The sequence below is a fragment of the Drosophila montana genome, unplaced genomic scaffold (genome assembly GCF_035044405.1).
Source record: "Drosophila montana isolate Dmon_TW-CO22-7 unplaced genomic scaffold, ASM3504440v1 contig_3733_1, whole genome shotgun sequence".
Classification (NCBI taxonomy): Eukaryota; Metazoa; Arthropoda; class Insecta; order Diptera; family Drosophilidae; genus Drosophila; species Drosophila montana.
Window position 1 is genome coordinate 9422592 of NW_026998620.1, and position 14474 is coordinate 9437065.

General features: G+C 43.6%; 1 protein-coding gene across 22 annotated transcripts in view; it reads right to left on the reverse strand.

Annotated features, from left to right (window-relative positions):
• Positions 1–14474, reverse strand: part of LOC135436075 (collagen alpha chain CG42342) — a 72215-nt gene that overhangs the window by 54583 nt on the left and 3158 nt on the right. For all 22 annotated transcript variants that reach the window (XM_064693501.1, XM_064693491.1, XM_064693490.1 and 19 more), the window contains exon 2: positions 5370–6859. In XM_064693501.1, coding sequence (XP_064549571.1) covers positions 5370–6144 — 775 coding nt within the window. In that variant the 5' untranslated portion in view covers positions 6145–6859. The remainder of the gene's footprint in view (positions 1–5369; positions 6860–14474) is intronic.

Genomic DNA, 14474 nt, shown 5'->3' on the forward strand with positions numbered 1-14474 from the left:
CATGTGACAAATTTAAGGCCCCTTTTTGATAGCGCTCCTCATTTCGTGCTTAAGAAAATTGTAATATTTTACAGACATCATTTGTCATATAACAAAACAAAGAAATTATTCTCAGAGCAGAATTCATAATTGTTGTTATTTAAATCTTGAAGTCTATATACACTTCATAACGATCGAAAAAAGTTTTTTAGGATCCCGAAATGGCTTACATATATGTATATACTTTGTACTCGTGTGTATGTTATTGTGATTGTGTTTTAGGACGCTGCAAATCTAATTACAGAATATATTCGGGTGAAGCGCTCTTAACTAGAACCTATTCTTGTATATTTTTCATTAAATTGCCGCCCTTTGGTAGAACTTGTTATTGAAATTTTAATTGACTTCTCACCTGACTGACGCTGATACTCATCAAAAACTGGCCCTTGTGGAAAAATGTGCCAGAAATAAATTGAGAAATGGACAGAAACACGCAACGAAATTCGGTAACGGCAGCGGAATCAGAATTAAATAAAATTTATGCAATTTTTTTGTGGTAATTCATTTATTTTATTGCTGCCAATAAATTAATTTTATTTTCTCTTATAGTTTTCCGCTGCCTTTGCTGACTTTTTTCCCATTTCCATTTTCCAGGCGGCCTGTTTGTCTATCTGACTGACTCGTGGATTGTGTTATTTTTAATAGTTTTTTTTCCAGCGAGGAATTCCGGTGCACAGCAGCGGCCACAAGCGTTGAGAAGTTGAGACCGCAAAAATAAAACAAAAAACTTTGGACCAGCATATAGGCAAGGGCAAAGGATAGACAGCGGCGGTGGGCGGGGGTGGACTGCCAAGCGAGGGGAGCAAGGCGAATAAATAAATTGATCAACAAATGTGGCATTCGATGTCGCGTCGTGTGTGGGTGAGCGGATGGGACGACACAAATAATGGTGACAGTTGCGCATTAATTTTGTTTCACTAATTAATAATTCGTTGCTGCTATAATTGTTGCTGTTGTTGTTGTTGCTGCTGCCGTCTGTTGTCTGCTGTGAATCGAAATGGTTTATTGGCCTATTAGCGCAGCATTTAAATGGTAATCAAGGCGTGTTCAGTTGTCCAGGTAAGCCCCAAGTCACGCAAAGTCACAAATGAAAGCCCATACAACGAAAGGCACAAGACCAATACAAAAACCAACCGAGCACAGCAAACAACTCTCCCAAGTCACATAAACAAAATGCTCAGCATGAAGCAGAAAACAGGCAACAGCAGAGGAAGGAGCATCAGCAGGAGCAGGAGCGGGAGCGGGAGCGGGCGGGTTCAGACCAAATTGAAAACGAAGAGGAAATCAATTGATATGTAGCGACAATCGATATGCCGAGGTGTGGTCTGCTCTGCACCGGTATGGCATTGTCTGTTATCATTCGAATTGATATTGGTATTGCCTGTACAGTCTGTGCCGCTGCCAATGGCCGAAATATACTGGCATCTGTGACCGCAAACGGGGCAGGGGGAGGTGGCAGCGACCACCGTGGTAGGTGAGAGTTTGTCCTTCTGCTTTGGCACGCCCTTAAACCACACAGCAGAAGCAACAAGGACCATGACGTGGCGGGGTGGCGGGTACGTTTGCCCCTGGCCCAGCCTGGCTGGTACCTGATGGCAGCAGCAGCAGCAGCAGCAGCAGCAGTGGTAACATATGCAGAGAGACGCACTGTAGCAGCCGGGAGACATATGAGTATATCCACTTGGTGTTATCCTGACAACGTGATTGAAATTTATGACTGGCAAAAATATACGCAGCCAAAGCAACAGCAGCAGCAGCAGCAGCAGCAGCAGCTGTGAAATATAAAAAACACTGTGGCGCTGGGGGTGTGCGGGGAGTTGGGGGAGCTACTTTGCTCAGCACGTGAGCGGAATTTGGCCGATGGCGGGGGCGAAGTAAGTAAAGGCGGGCATCTCTGACTGCTTTGGGCTATGCTCTGTGAGAAATTGCACTGAATAAAAAGCACTTGTACGCATTAAAACCTAATTGGGAATTTCCATAGTTCATATGCCATTTTCTCTAACAGTCTCTCTGTGACTGACTCTGACTGGCCGTGTGTGTGTGTGTGTCTGATGCTCTCTGTGGCATGTTCTACATATTTTGGCTTGCAAAATGTCACACGCAGCCAACGATGTCCGTTGGGCGTCGAGCGCTGCTGTTGTTGTTGCTAAAGTGGATTTTGCGCTTGGCTATGATAAAGTGTGCGACTGGCAGGGGGCAACAGCAGCAGCAGCAGCAGCAGCAGCAGCTTATGGTCAGAATTAGTGGGGTAGGGAGAGGAACAGGCATATATAGCACTCGGTTCAGGTTCAGGTTTAGAGCTGCAGCAGATGGCAGATGAGTGTCCTACAGGCCACGAGGGGATGAGAGAAGCTTAGGACTGAATGAGAAGTGGCCAAATGTCATTTGCAGTTTGACAGGAACGAACACAGGGTGCAACTGTGGGAACGAGTTTTAATTTTCACAAATATTGATATCCATGAATGACATAAATATCTGTAATTCGGTTGTGCATCGAAACAGATTGAACCCGAAATTCCAATTTTTAATTGACCCTGCTCCGAACCTTAAAGCCAGGCGGAAACCAAAGGGAAACAATATTATTCATATGAATATGGAGTATGAATTTAATTCGGTAAATACAAATATTTAGCTAGCAAATTTAATGTTTAATAAAGTGATTTAATTTTATGAAACCTATTATTGTTACGCTTGTAGCCTGGATTTATATAAAATACCTTTTTAATAAAAGACAATTTTTGTATTTATTGCTTGTAGCCAGAGCACACTGTACTGTCTTTTTGCCATACCATTGCCGTTCGACTAATTTTTTAACCGAAGCGTCTTCGAAGTTAGGCATCCCTCTGCTTTTCTGCAATATCCTTGGCACGAACTTCAGGACAATTGGACTGCATATGCAGACAAGTCAAGTGTTGGCTATGAAGACTTTTGCCGCAGTCTCTCGCTGAGATAAGCACAACGTCCCTGCTCTCCCTAACCACCCCGTGTGGCTTTGATTTATTGTGTGCGGCTCAGAGTTGTGAAAAGGCTGTCCTGCCAGCAGCCGGAGGCGGCACCGTTCGCCTGGCACACGCTTATCAAAGCCGTCGGGAATGCCGGGAGTCCAAAATATATTTATTTGCAGTGACTTTGAAAAGAAACTTCGACCGTTGCGCTGGTGAGCTGAAACTTTCGACCTGCGTGCGCATCGATTAGAAAACTTTTTGTCGTATCTTGTCTCCAAGAGCAAAGCGGGGGCGGGCCCAATTGGCCAAGTTGTTAAATAATTGCGCTGAGCATTTAGTTGCCGGCGAACTGTTTGTCCTGCTGGCCCTGCTGGCACACGCTGCGTATGCGTCATATGCTGGGCAACATCTGCAGCTTGAGTGGGCGTGGGTATGGGTGTGGGTGTGGGTGTGGCTGGAGTGGTCCATACGTGGCTCGGATTAGCTGGAAAGTTTACCAGCAGCTTAGCGGCACTCGAGTGGATGAGTTAATTGTGCGAATGTCAAGACAAATTGCGTTAATGCGACAAGCGCACAAAGGACACCAGCGACTATGACAGGGACATGGACACGGACGTGGACGCGGACGATGACGAGGACGAGGAAGAAGATCAGAACGAGCACAAGGACGCGGAAAGCACAAAGTTGTTCATTTCCCGGCTAAATCCCATAAGCAAAGGTCAGGGGTGGGACTGATTGTGCTGGCGATAGCGATGTGTGTGAGTGTCGCAAAAGTTTTTAAAAAGTATTTTAAGCAAAATTTATGCAAACCACAAGGCAAGCTGGCAGCCAGGCAGTCAGCCAGCAGCCTGCGTGGAGGCACTCAAAGGACATGGCTAATCCCCGAGTAATCAAAGTTTGGCAATGCCAAACGGAACGAGCAGCGAAAGAAGCTGCAAGCCGAAAGCCAAACACAGCACAAAAGGCGGCAGCCAACAGCTCAGACAAATTACACACACACACACACACAGGAATTTCCCCAACATGTGTGGGTAGACATGGATGGGAGGGTGCGCAGTTTATGCCCTCTGATGGAAGCGAGCGAAAAAAGAAACACTTTTCCAATTAATGAAATCTCTAAACTGCCATAAATTTGCCCAGACGCAAATAATTAAATTGCGTTGGCTTCACGCCTGCCGCACACACACTCACACACACATCCATGACTTGTTGACTTATGTGCGTGTGTATTTTAGTCGGTGTGTATGTGTGTGTGTGTGTGTATGACTGACATGTCTGACCAATTGTGCATTAACCAGCCCAAAGCCACAGACCACAAATAAAGGCATTTACTGGTCAACGCGTGAGCCATCAAATCGATAAGTGTCGCCCATAAAGTCCACATGGGGCAGACTGTCCGACAAATTCAGGAATGTGCGAATATCAAAATGGTTTGAAATGGAGCTCAAATTGGTTAAAAGAAAAGGTTGAATATATTCGCTAAGATATGAAATAAATACATTCATAAAAATGACAACCCTCTTGTCTCAAAAGATACCATATCGAGACCTTATACCTTATACATAATAGTTTTGCGATATTCGTCAAACTTAATCGGACTTACGACTTTATTGCCGAGTCCAAATTGAATTATAGAACATTACTCTCAAAAATATATAGATATTATTTGTCACAAAAATCAAAGAGAACAAGGACTGCAAACTAAAGAAATACAGAACACGGCGCAGAAGATCTCGTACTGCTTAAATATAAATAAAAACGAGAAAGTCAGAATACCTTCGGCACGCTGAAGATTTAATACCCTTTTAGACATTTGCCTTACGATCTTGCAGATTTGTGAGCATAGTGAAGCTCGTAAATGCTGAGTTATTAGAAAACAGAATACTCTGCCATCAAGAATCTATTTTTCGCAATGATAAAGTGGTCTGATCTGGTCGGTTCCCACATATGTCTGCAACAGATAGAGGGGCCTATACAAGTTTCAAGACGATATCTTTACACTGAGAATCTAGTTCGCGTAGAAACAGACAGACAGACATGGTTATATCAACTCGGCTGTTGATGCTGATCTAGAATATATATACTTTATCGGGTCGAGGCTGTCTTATTTTATGCGTTTCACATTCCATGACAAAATCATAATACACTCTTCACGGGCATAATCAGCATAAATTAATATCAATATTGTATAAAATTTGTTGCAATAATGTAAGATAATGTTCAAATAAATAAATAATAATTTGTTTTAAATTCTATTCGTAGCTAAAATTCCACACATGTCGTCATAAATTTGCCCACATTGTTTTCACTTCAATAAACTGCCCCCGCATTCAAATAGAGTTTTTTATGAGCAATTGAATATGCGTTGAAAACGCTTCAACTCACCTGGTTGGCACTGGCACTCGCCATTGGCTGCTGGGCTGCCTCCAAATCCAGCTGCTGCTGCAGCGGCAGCCGCTTCGGCCGCTTGCCGGCGCTGCTGACGTCGCGTCAGTTGCAGGTGGGAAACATCGCGACGCAGGCGATGTAACTCGCGACGCACATGTAGCGCCAGGTGTGAGGATGTGCCGTTTTCGCTGCTGCTGTTGCTGCTGCTGCTGATGATGGGGCTGGCCAGGATCTTGGCCTGCTCGTCGGGCCAGTGCAGCAGCTGCTGCTGCTCCAGACGCAGCTCCAGCTCGACGATGCGCGCGTCCAGCTGCTGCAGGCGCTGCAGTCGCTGCTCGAGTCGGGTCTGTCGCACATTCGCGTAGAGTGCGAAACTGAAGGCGCACAGGCACAGCACATAGCAGGCGATGTGCAGCAAGGACATGAGCTTAACTGTATATCGCGGCCGTTCCTTGCTGCTCGCTGCTTTGGCTGTTGCTGTTGCTGCTGCTGCAGATCGTTGCTGGCAGGTGGCCGATGGCGCTGCAAGGCGACTAGTTGGGCTTGTTGCAGCAGCTGTTGTTGCCGCTCCTGCTGCTGGCGTGGCGCTGTCAACTGCCGCATGGCCGAGCAACATGCGCTGCTGCTCCATTTCGACTGCTGTTGCTGTTGTTGTTGTTGTTGCTGGTGTCGTGCCCGCTGCGTTTGTCTCGTTGTGCACTGTTGGCATTGTCCTTGCCACGAAACTGGAACTGATTGGGTGGCCGCCGGGCGGCGCTTTGTGTTTGCGCATGCTGCGCTTGAAGACTGTTGACTGTTTTAAACTAATGCCAGAGATGCTGTTGATGTGGATGCTGCTGCTCGGGCTGCGTTTAAGTGTGTTGGCGGCACTTGAAGTGTCCTTGTCGCATCACAAAAACACATGTGCTGCACAGCCAGCTGCTCCTTTTTGGCCAATGTTCGAGTGTTTGGCTATGTCCTTGCCGATGCTCTATTTCGTTTGCTGCCGACGTTCCGTTGCGGTATTTGGCCAGCACATAGCGCCTGTAATGCTGCTATTGTTGTTGCACTTGCGATTCACGCTGTTGCTGCCACGGCATGCGAGCCGCATACAAAAGCTACGCGGCCATGGACTGCGGTGACTGCTCCGTGGCTGGGTGTGGCTGGGTGTGGGCGGACGTTTTCGGCTTGGGGCAGCAAGCATACACAAAAAGTCTTAGTTGAGTTGAAAAACTAGCTGCGTGCTTTCGGGCGCTGCTGCCACTTGTGCCACTTGTCAAACTCTTGCCGTCGTGGCTTTTGTTTTTGTCTTGTCAATCGTCACAGCAGCTGCTTCTGGTCTCTGGGTTCGGTGCTTCCTGGGCTCCTCGACAAGTTTTCTGACAGCGCTGAGCGAGTTTTCCTCTTCACGTTCTTACTTTACTTGGGCTGCCGCGCAGTTTTCAGTTTTCACTTGTCCCACAAGCGCTCTTCACATTGCAACTTATTTAGTTCTTCAGATTTTTTCACTGCAACAAAGTGGAGAGAAAAGTGAAAAAGTCACAAAAAATTGTTGGAAAAAATATGGGGAAAAGTGCTGGGAAGTAAGTTTACAAAAGTTGCTAGCAAATCGGCGCAGGCGTTTGCCGCATTGGCCATGCTTGAATTATGGCAACTGGACCCAGTCGACACATTTTCAATAATCAACCAGGCAACGTTGCCAGAAGGACATCCTTGCAATGGCGTGTCCTGGCGTTAACTTCGTTTTAAGTTCAACCAGCCGTGTGTAACGGCTCCCAGCGATGACTTGGGCCGGCTCAAGTTGTTCACTAACTTTTTCGCAGCTCAACAACTGAAAAAACAACAAAATAAAAACAAAAAAAAAAAACAAAACAAAAATAACCACATCACAAAAAACAACAACAATAACCTCGCCATTGAGGGGCATTATAAGTATTTGACCCACAGACTTGGCGTGTCAAAAACATTTGTAGCCTACTGTTGACTTGGGGTAGAAATGGGTGAGGCTTTTAAGCGGGGCGCCACTTGAGTTCTAACAACACAGCACACAATATAAAAACCATAAAACAGAATTATTGTCATGTTCGGAAATTTAAGAGCAGCAAAACTTGAATATGCCTTATAAAAACTTTTTAAGAATGAATCATGTCTTCAAGTACATGTGTAAAAGAGATCTTGTGTGCCATATTTTGGGTGTGGACAAAAAAAAAACCGAAGTAGGCAAAAAGTCTTAAAGCTTTCCATATTAAAAAAACAACCAAAATGATAGGATACGATTTCTACGAATAGCATCCTTTTTACTTAACCTTTTCCAAATTAATTTTAATTGTAATTTATTAAATTTAAGTGTAAATTCGTTTAATTAATTCCATAAATTCGTTACCCTTCAAATAAATGTACTGCCGCAGACAGAATATTCGATTAATGAATTCAGAAAAAAATCAAATAAGATATATTAATTTACGGATCATTGAATTTGATAGTTCTCTTGTTTCTCAAGTACAGCAAAAATGATACAAGAAAATGTTATTCAAGTATTATGTGCGCATCATAACGGATTATACAATACGTGGGGAAGTGTGTGTGTGTGTGTGTGTGTTGTGTGCGTGTATATTGCGCAATCATGCGGCAACCACAACACACAGCAGTAAGACAGAGGCTGAATCGCTCATAAAACTCAAAAACAATCCTATGAAATGCGCACCACAGACCGTGCCGCAGCAGCCACAATACAAAAATTGAGCATAAAAGTCAAAAGGCCAATTTCGATGAGCAGGCAACAACATCAACAGCAAGAACAACAATGAGCAGCTTATGAAGCAAGCAGCGGGTGCAAGTCAATGGAATGTTTGGTACACCCTAATAAAACTAATTGAAAGTCTTGTGCGCTGTGGGGCCAATAATAATGCCAATAACAACGGACAGCAACAACAACTGCAATGCAATGAAGCTTTTAATTTAACAAATAAGAGCGAGCGAAGCCAACAGACAGACAGACAATCAGACAGAAGGACAGATGGACAGCCAGTCAGTTGGCCAGTGAAAAGTCAGAGAGTTGACCTGAATGAGCATTGCTTTTGCTTTTGCGCTGACTCTGCAGTCGGACATAAGTACATATATATCAGTATGTATGACTGTAGTCAGCTAAAGGTTAATGCTTTCTGATGCTAACTCAATATAAATAAATTGATTTCAAATTTTAACAGCTTGGCGCGCAGCTTTTGTCAATTACATGGATCTGGAACATCCCAGCGGAGGGCGGCCCCAAAAAGCATGCTATGAATTTTTGTGCGCACAAATTCAATTATGTGTGTCGGTCATGAGTGAACGACTCTGTGTGTGTGTGGGTGTTAGCAGACGCTACTTAGTCGAGACACACATATTATATATATATATATATATATATATATATGTATATCCAAGGGTACGCAATGTGTGTCCAGCTGGCAATTGAAAAATTTGATTTCGAATTGAAATGCAAATCAAGCAAAATAGAAAGGCATTAGATGGACGAGGGCGACTGGACAAACCAATTCTGGCCAAGAGCCAGGCTCAGCTAACTGGGCACACAATGTTGGGGTAAGTATGGCACGTGTGTGCTTGTGTGCGTGTGCGCGTGTGTGTGTGTGTGCGTGTGTGTGTTGCTGCAAGCAGAAACCAAAGCGGAGCAAAGGGAAGCCAATGGCTGTAAAAAGCTCAATTGCAATGCATTCAAAAGGATTATTGTCCTTATTTATTTTGCTAAATTTATTCGTTACGCACAAATGCGCAAACCAATACACACACAACATTCACACACCCACACACACACAGACACACACATTGGCTAGGCAGTTGGTAGAGGGAAAATGAAAACATGAAAGAGAACAGCACACATAACAGGAGGGAAAAATCAAAGCAAATAAACAATAAAAATAATCGGGCCGTTAGTAACACATGCGCATTCTTCATCATCATCAACAACTGGAGGCTAAAGGAACAGCAGCAGCAGCAGCAGCAGTTGACGCCTCAACAACCACCGGTCACATCACATCTATAGCCAGCTTTATTGTTGCCACTACACACGTCCAACAACAACAACAAGAACAACATCTTCGGGCTACGAAGTCGTCTCAGGCTTGGGGCCTTAGGTGCTGGTTGGGGTAATAAATAGTTGCCGTGTCATATGAAAAATGCAAGCAGTGTTTAAGTTTCTCTTGGCAGCTAGTTCCGGAAGCATCACGCCCCTCCCTACCCCCCTCGATGCTGCCCATAAGCACACAGCTCCAGGGAGGTGCTGCCAGGGCCAGGGCGTGGATGTGCCATTTCCCAGCACGAGCTACCATTTTTTTGCTGCTTCATCGCCGAAATTGAAAAAGCGTTGGGCAAAGTCAAAGAAGAGGAATGTTAATGTTTGGCAGGCCAAGCGAACCAAAACTAAAACTCTTACACAACATCATTCACAGTTGGTAAGGTTGGAAAGGAGTTAAAAGATAACTTTTAAGGTGTAAATTATAAGTATGAATATGTAAAGTGTCTTTGGGCTTTGATTACCTGCCTAAATATTCAAATTGATTGTAGAACAACAACAACGCGAAACAACGAAGAACAAATAAAAAATCATACAATCATACATTCTAGAAACAACAATAATTTCTGCTGAACCTGTCTTACATATAAAGATTAGTATATTCAAGCTACATGATATTTTGTAACATTAAACGGGTTCACTATCAAAAAGAAAGTATGTATTTATACAAACATTTTAACTATCAGAAATCGTACCCTGAATCTTATATGCTAAGAACGCTTTACATGGAAAACAAGAAAGTTGAGGTATCCTACGTATTTGGAGTATAAATGGAATAATTCAATTTTAAATATATTATTTTTTTATATTGGTATTTTATTTATATGTTTTTAGAATATAGACAATGTTAAAGAACTTTACACTACGAAACCTGTAGGTAGCGCAGTTTGGGTTCGTAGATAAAGTTTCAGCAACCTTCTCCATGCGCAATCATTTAAAGCAAACCCAAAACAATCCGAAAAAAAAATCTTTCCGATTTCCTTGGCCAAGAAGCAGTAAAACAAATTTTGCGACCCATCGGTTTATGGGTAAATGACGTGCTTCAGTTGAGCCCGCCGAAAGTCGGCTTTCGTTCCGCATGTCTAGCACACAGCGTGGCTGTTGTTGTTTATGTTCTTGCCATTTCCTTATAATTTTTACAGCTTGTTTTGCTGCGGCTGCCGAAGATGCTGTGGATGCTGTGGATACTGTGGATGTGTGGATGCGGCCGCCTTCCAGCGGGGCTTTGCATTTTTATGTGTCGGCCACATATAGCACAAACTATTAGTGCTATTCATTGTTGTAGTTGTCTTTTGGGTCTCTGCGGTTTTATGTCCGTTGTTTTACAACACTGTCATACGCCCAGTTTTAGAACGGCAGCCTGCACAACTTGCCCCTGGGAGAAATTACTTAATTTTGGAATTTCAATTTAGCACTTAAGACTCGAAGCATGGCAGCGCCGTCCGGGTTTACGAGACGGGGGGCGGGGCGTCCAGTCACTAGCGCACCTACACGCAGCAACAATGGAGTGTGCGTGTGTGTGCGTGCGTTTGTGTGTGTGTAAAAATCCAGCTTACACATGTTCTGACTTTTACAAATTTCCGGAATTTTTGGCACGCAATGTTCGCTTTTGTTTACTGGCTACCAACTCGATGCTTGTCGTGCATCCAGCCGCCAACTCAGATGCCGCCTGTCCCATCCGCTCTCCATTGCATAGTTTGTTCATTTCACAGCCAACTGAACGGGAAGCAGGAGCTTAGGGGCAGAAACAACATAGTGTGCAATGTGTGCACATGTGTGTTTGTGTGTGTGTTTTCTTTTTGTTGCTGCTGCAAAGAATTGTAACTGCAGCCACAACAACTCCTTAAAAGTTTTAGTACCAGTTTTTGATACTCTGTTGCCTGGGGGGTAAGAAAGTATATTGGCTTTACGCAATTACCAATTTGCATGCAAGCTGTATGCTAGTATGTATACTTGTTTTAGATAATACACGCGCAGCACCAAAGTCGTAAGATGAGACTTTCCTTTAAGTCATATTTTTCCGGCCACGCCCACTCTAAGTCGGCAAAGATTTATAGCTCCTACAGCTTTTTACATATTGAATAGATTATTGCGTAGTCGGTTGCAACATTCTTTGTCGTTTCTGATGATATCGATTCTAGACACTCCAAGAAGCTGTATGGAGTACACAAGGATCTAGAGTAAAACTCACACACACAATTTAAGAGCCAACAAACCAACTGTGAAAAGAGTATTTCGCAGTCCGACTAGTTTTCTTCCTTTTGAAAAGTACCACATGCAATTATGTAGCTACAATATGCACCATATACAACTAAAGACAGTTTGAAGTGTCGCTAAGCAGCTTAGACCCAAAAGAATTTTCCATTGAGTATGATAAAACTCCTACATTATAAATCTTAGTTTATATTTCACAAGAAACAAGCCTAGATAATTTCTTTATCTGCAATAAATATCCAAAAGACAGTTAATTTACAAAAACAGGATATTTAAAAAGTTTTTAAATTATTGGAGACATTTTTGGATTTTGTTGTATCAACGAGATGTTACGAAAAGGCGAGACAATTAACTGCACATGAAACAGCAGCTATGTGCGGCACACAGACACACACAGACACGCTTACACCCACACATGTGTAGCTTCTCAAAGTTTACGGAAGGCAGTTAAACTGTAATAAAAGCAGACAAGAGCCTGAGTGTGAGAGCGAGACAGAGTGAGAGTTGTGTGTGCGAGTATATATTTTCACGATTATCCTTACTGTTTGCTTGGCTGCTCTATTTGCACCTGGCACACACGACACACGACACACGCCGTGCAGCCTGCAACACTTAGTCAAAGGTGGCCACACCCACCCGCCATGCGCCATGCGGTAAGCGAGTTTGTTAAACAGTGTAAAGTTACACGCAACTAAGCACTTAACAGCACAAAAGCTCTACCAATAGCGCGGGCGGCAGGGGCAGTTGCAGAGGGCAAGACGTGGCACAAACTGCACACAACTTGCAACCGCAAGCGTAGCCGCCAGCGTCGACGTCGACGGCGAGACATGCAACCTTGCACTTGGAGTGGGCGCCCTGCTCAGGCAAACGGACAACCGGGCAACGGCTAAACTCTAGTTGCGTGTCCTTTTATGAATGAGTCCGGCAGGCGCAACAAATGTTAATCCGCGACCCCGCTGAAAGGTCGTCCACTGGCTGGCTGGCTGCCTAACCGAAGCCGCACGGCCAACCACCACCGAGTGAGCAGCAATTCCCAGCACTGGGTGGCCTGGGCAGTAACTCGGTCTGTGATTAGGCGTAAATTGAAGCGCAGGCACAGGGCTCACAGTGTCCAATCCTCTGTCCACTGTAGCTTGAAGTCTGCTTTGTGTGTGCGTGTGTGTGTGTGTGCGCGCTGCAAAAGGGCAAGCACTGTAAACAGACACAGCTGGACATTGACAAGAGGGCAGGGCCTGGACTGTGCTCACACTGGACTGGCCTGGCCTGGCCTGGACAGGACAGGACTGTGTGCGGTTCTGTCGTGTGGCTTGTTTTGGTTATGGCCAGAAAGAACTGGCCCATCAATTTTTGCCGGCTCTGAAAGCACGGAAAGCGTTTAAGCTGAACCTTGAAAGCGACGTGGCTGCTAGTTGAGTTAAAGCGAAGATAAAAGAACCCAGAAAAATGATAAATAAGTCTATTCATTAATATAACACACAGAGCGGACAAGTAAGACATTAATCTTTGGAGCAGAGAAAGTATTTTGCACTAAACTAAATACAGTACGCCCTCGCTCAATGCAACCCATTAAAATCAGGCCAATTGTGAAAATAGTAATAATCTTATTTTATTCGATTTACTTTCGAAATATGGAATAATATATGAATTATATAAATTCCATGAAGCTAAAAGCGCCCCGAAAACAAACACAGACGCATGCATCATGCGTGGGAATCCCAAATCTATATTTTTCGATAGAGATGAACGAACCATATGAAAAAAAAAGTGATTGAAAAAGACTACAACAAAAGATTTCCTGTTGCGTTAACTGAGTTGATTTTTTAGTATAATGTTGGGTGTGGTATCGAGGTTTACGTTGAGCGAGGGCGTACTGTACAGCATCAAACCCTTACGGAAAAGTAAACATAAATAATCTGGGATTTGTTTAATATATCGTACTATATACACCAGTATCTTTCGCTTAATAATTGTTAATTTGATTAAAATAAATCTTAATTTGTTTACTTAATGTTCACTTAAGAATTATCTGAGTAGAAAATAAACATAGGGCATTAACTTTGTCGAAAATAAACCGATGTTAAAGACGAATACCATATTATTCTTTTAAAATATTTAAAATATTTATTTAGATTAATAAATAAATGAAATCGATTTGCGGTTCTTAATGGACATTCTGGGCTTTTAACTCTGATAAGTTCATCTTAAAATTTTTATTTTAATTAGATTCCTGATATCAGAATCATACTTACTTGTGAGCAAAATCACAAAAGTTTTGACTGCTAACCTCCCTTTCTTGAGCTTCAGTCTGATGCATTAACTTTACGCTTATTCGTTGAGTAACAAACAAAATTCAAGTAAATTTTTAAAGCCAGTATTAATAAACTGAAAATCGCAGTTCCAATAGCCAAGTGATGTATTTTAAAGAGCCTTTCGAATATTCCTGGTATATCGGGCATTGTGTGCAGGCCAGTTAATCTGACTACAAAAGCCATGCAGTTAATCGGAATCGGGTTTGCCACAGGGCACACTAATCAAGGACACGCATCAATGCACCCCACCACGAGCAGTGCAGAGCCCCCAAGAGAGAGAGCCGCAATGCGTGTTGCATGACCAGCGAATGCGGCAAGAGCAACAATCAGCTGGCCAGGTGAACGGGCACACGGAGGGGGTGGTGGGTTAAGCTAGAGCCGTCTGGCATTAAATGGCAAAATTTAAATTCGTTTTAAAAGGATTTCGGTTTGGCCTCTGGGAAATTTGCTGCCTGCAACCTGTCGCTACTGCGAGCTACGCCTTGCAACAACTTACGGCATGCAATTTATCAACGGCTGACAAGATGTCGC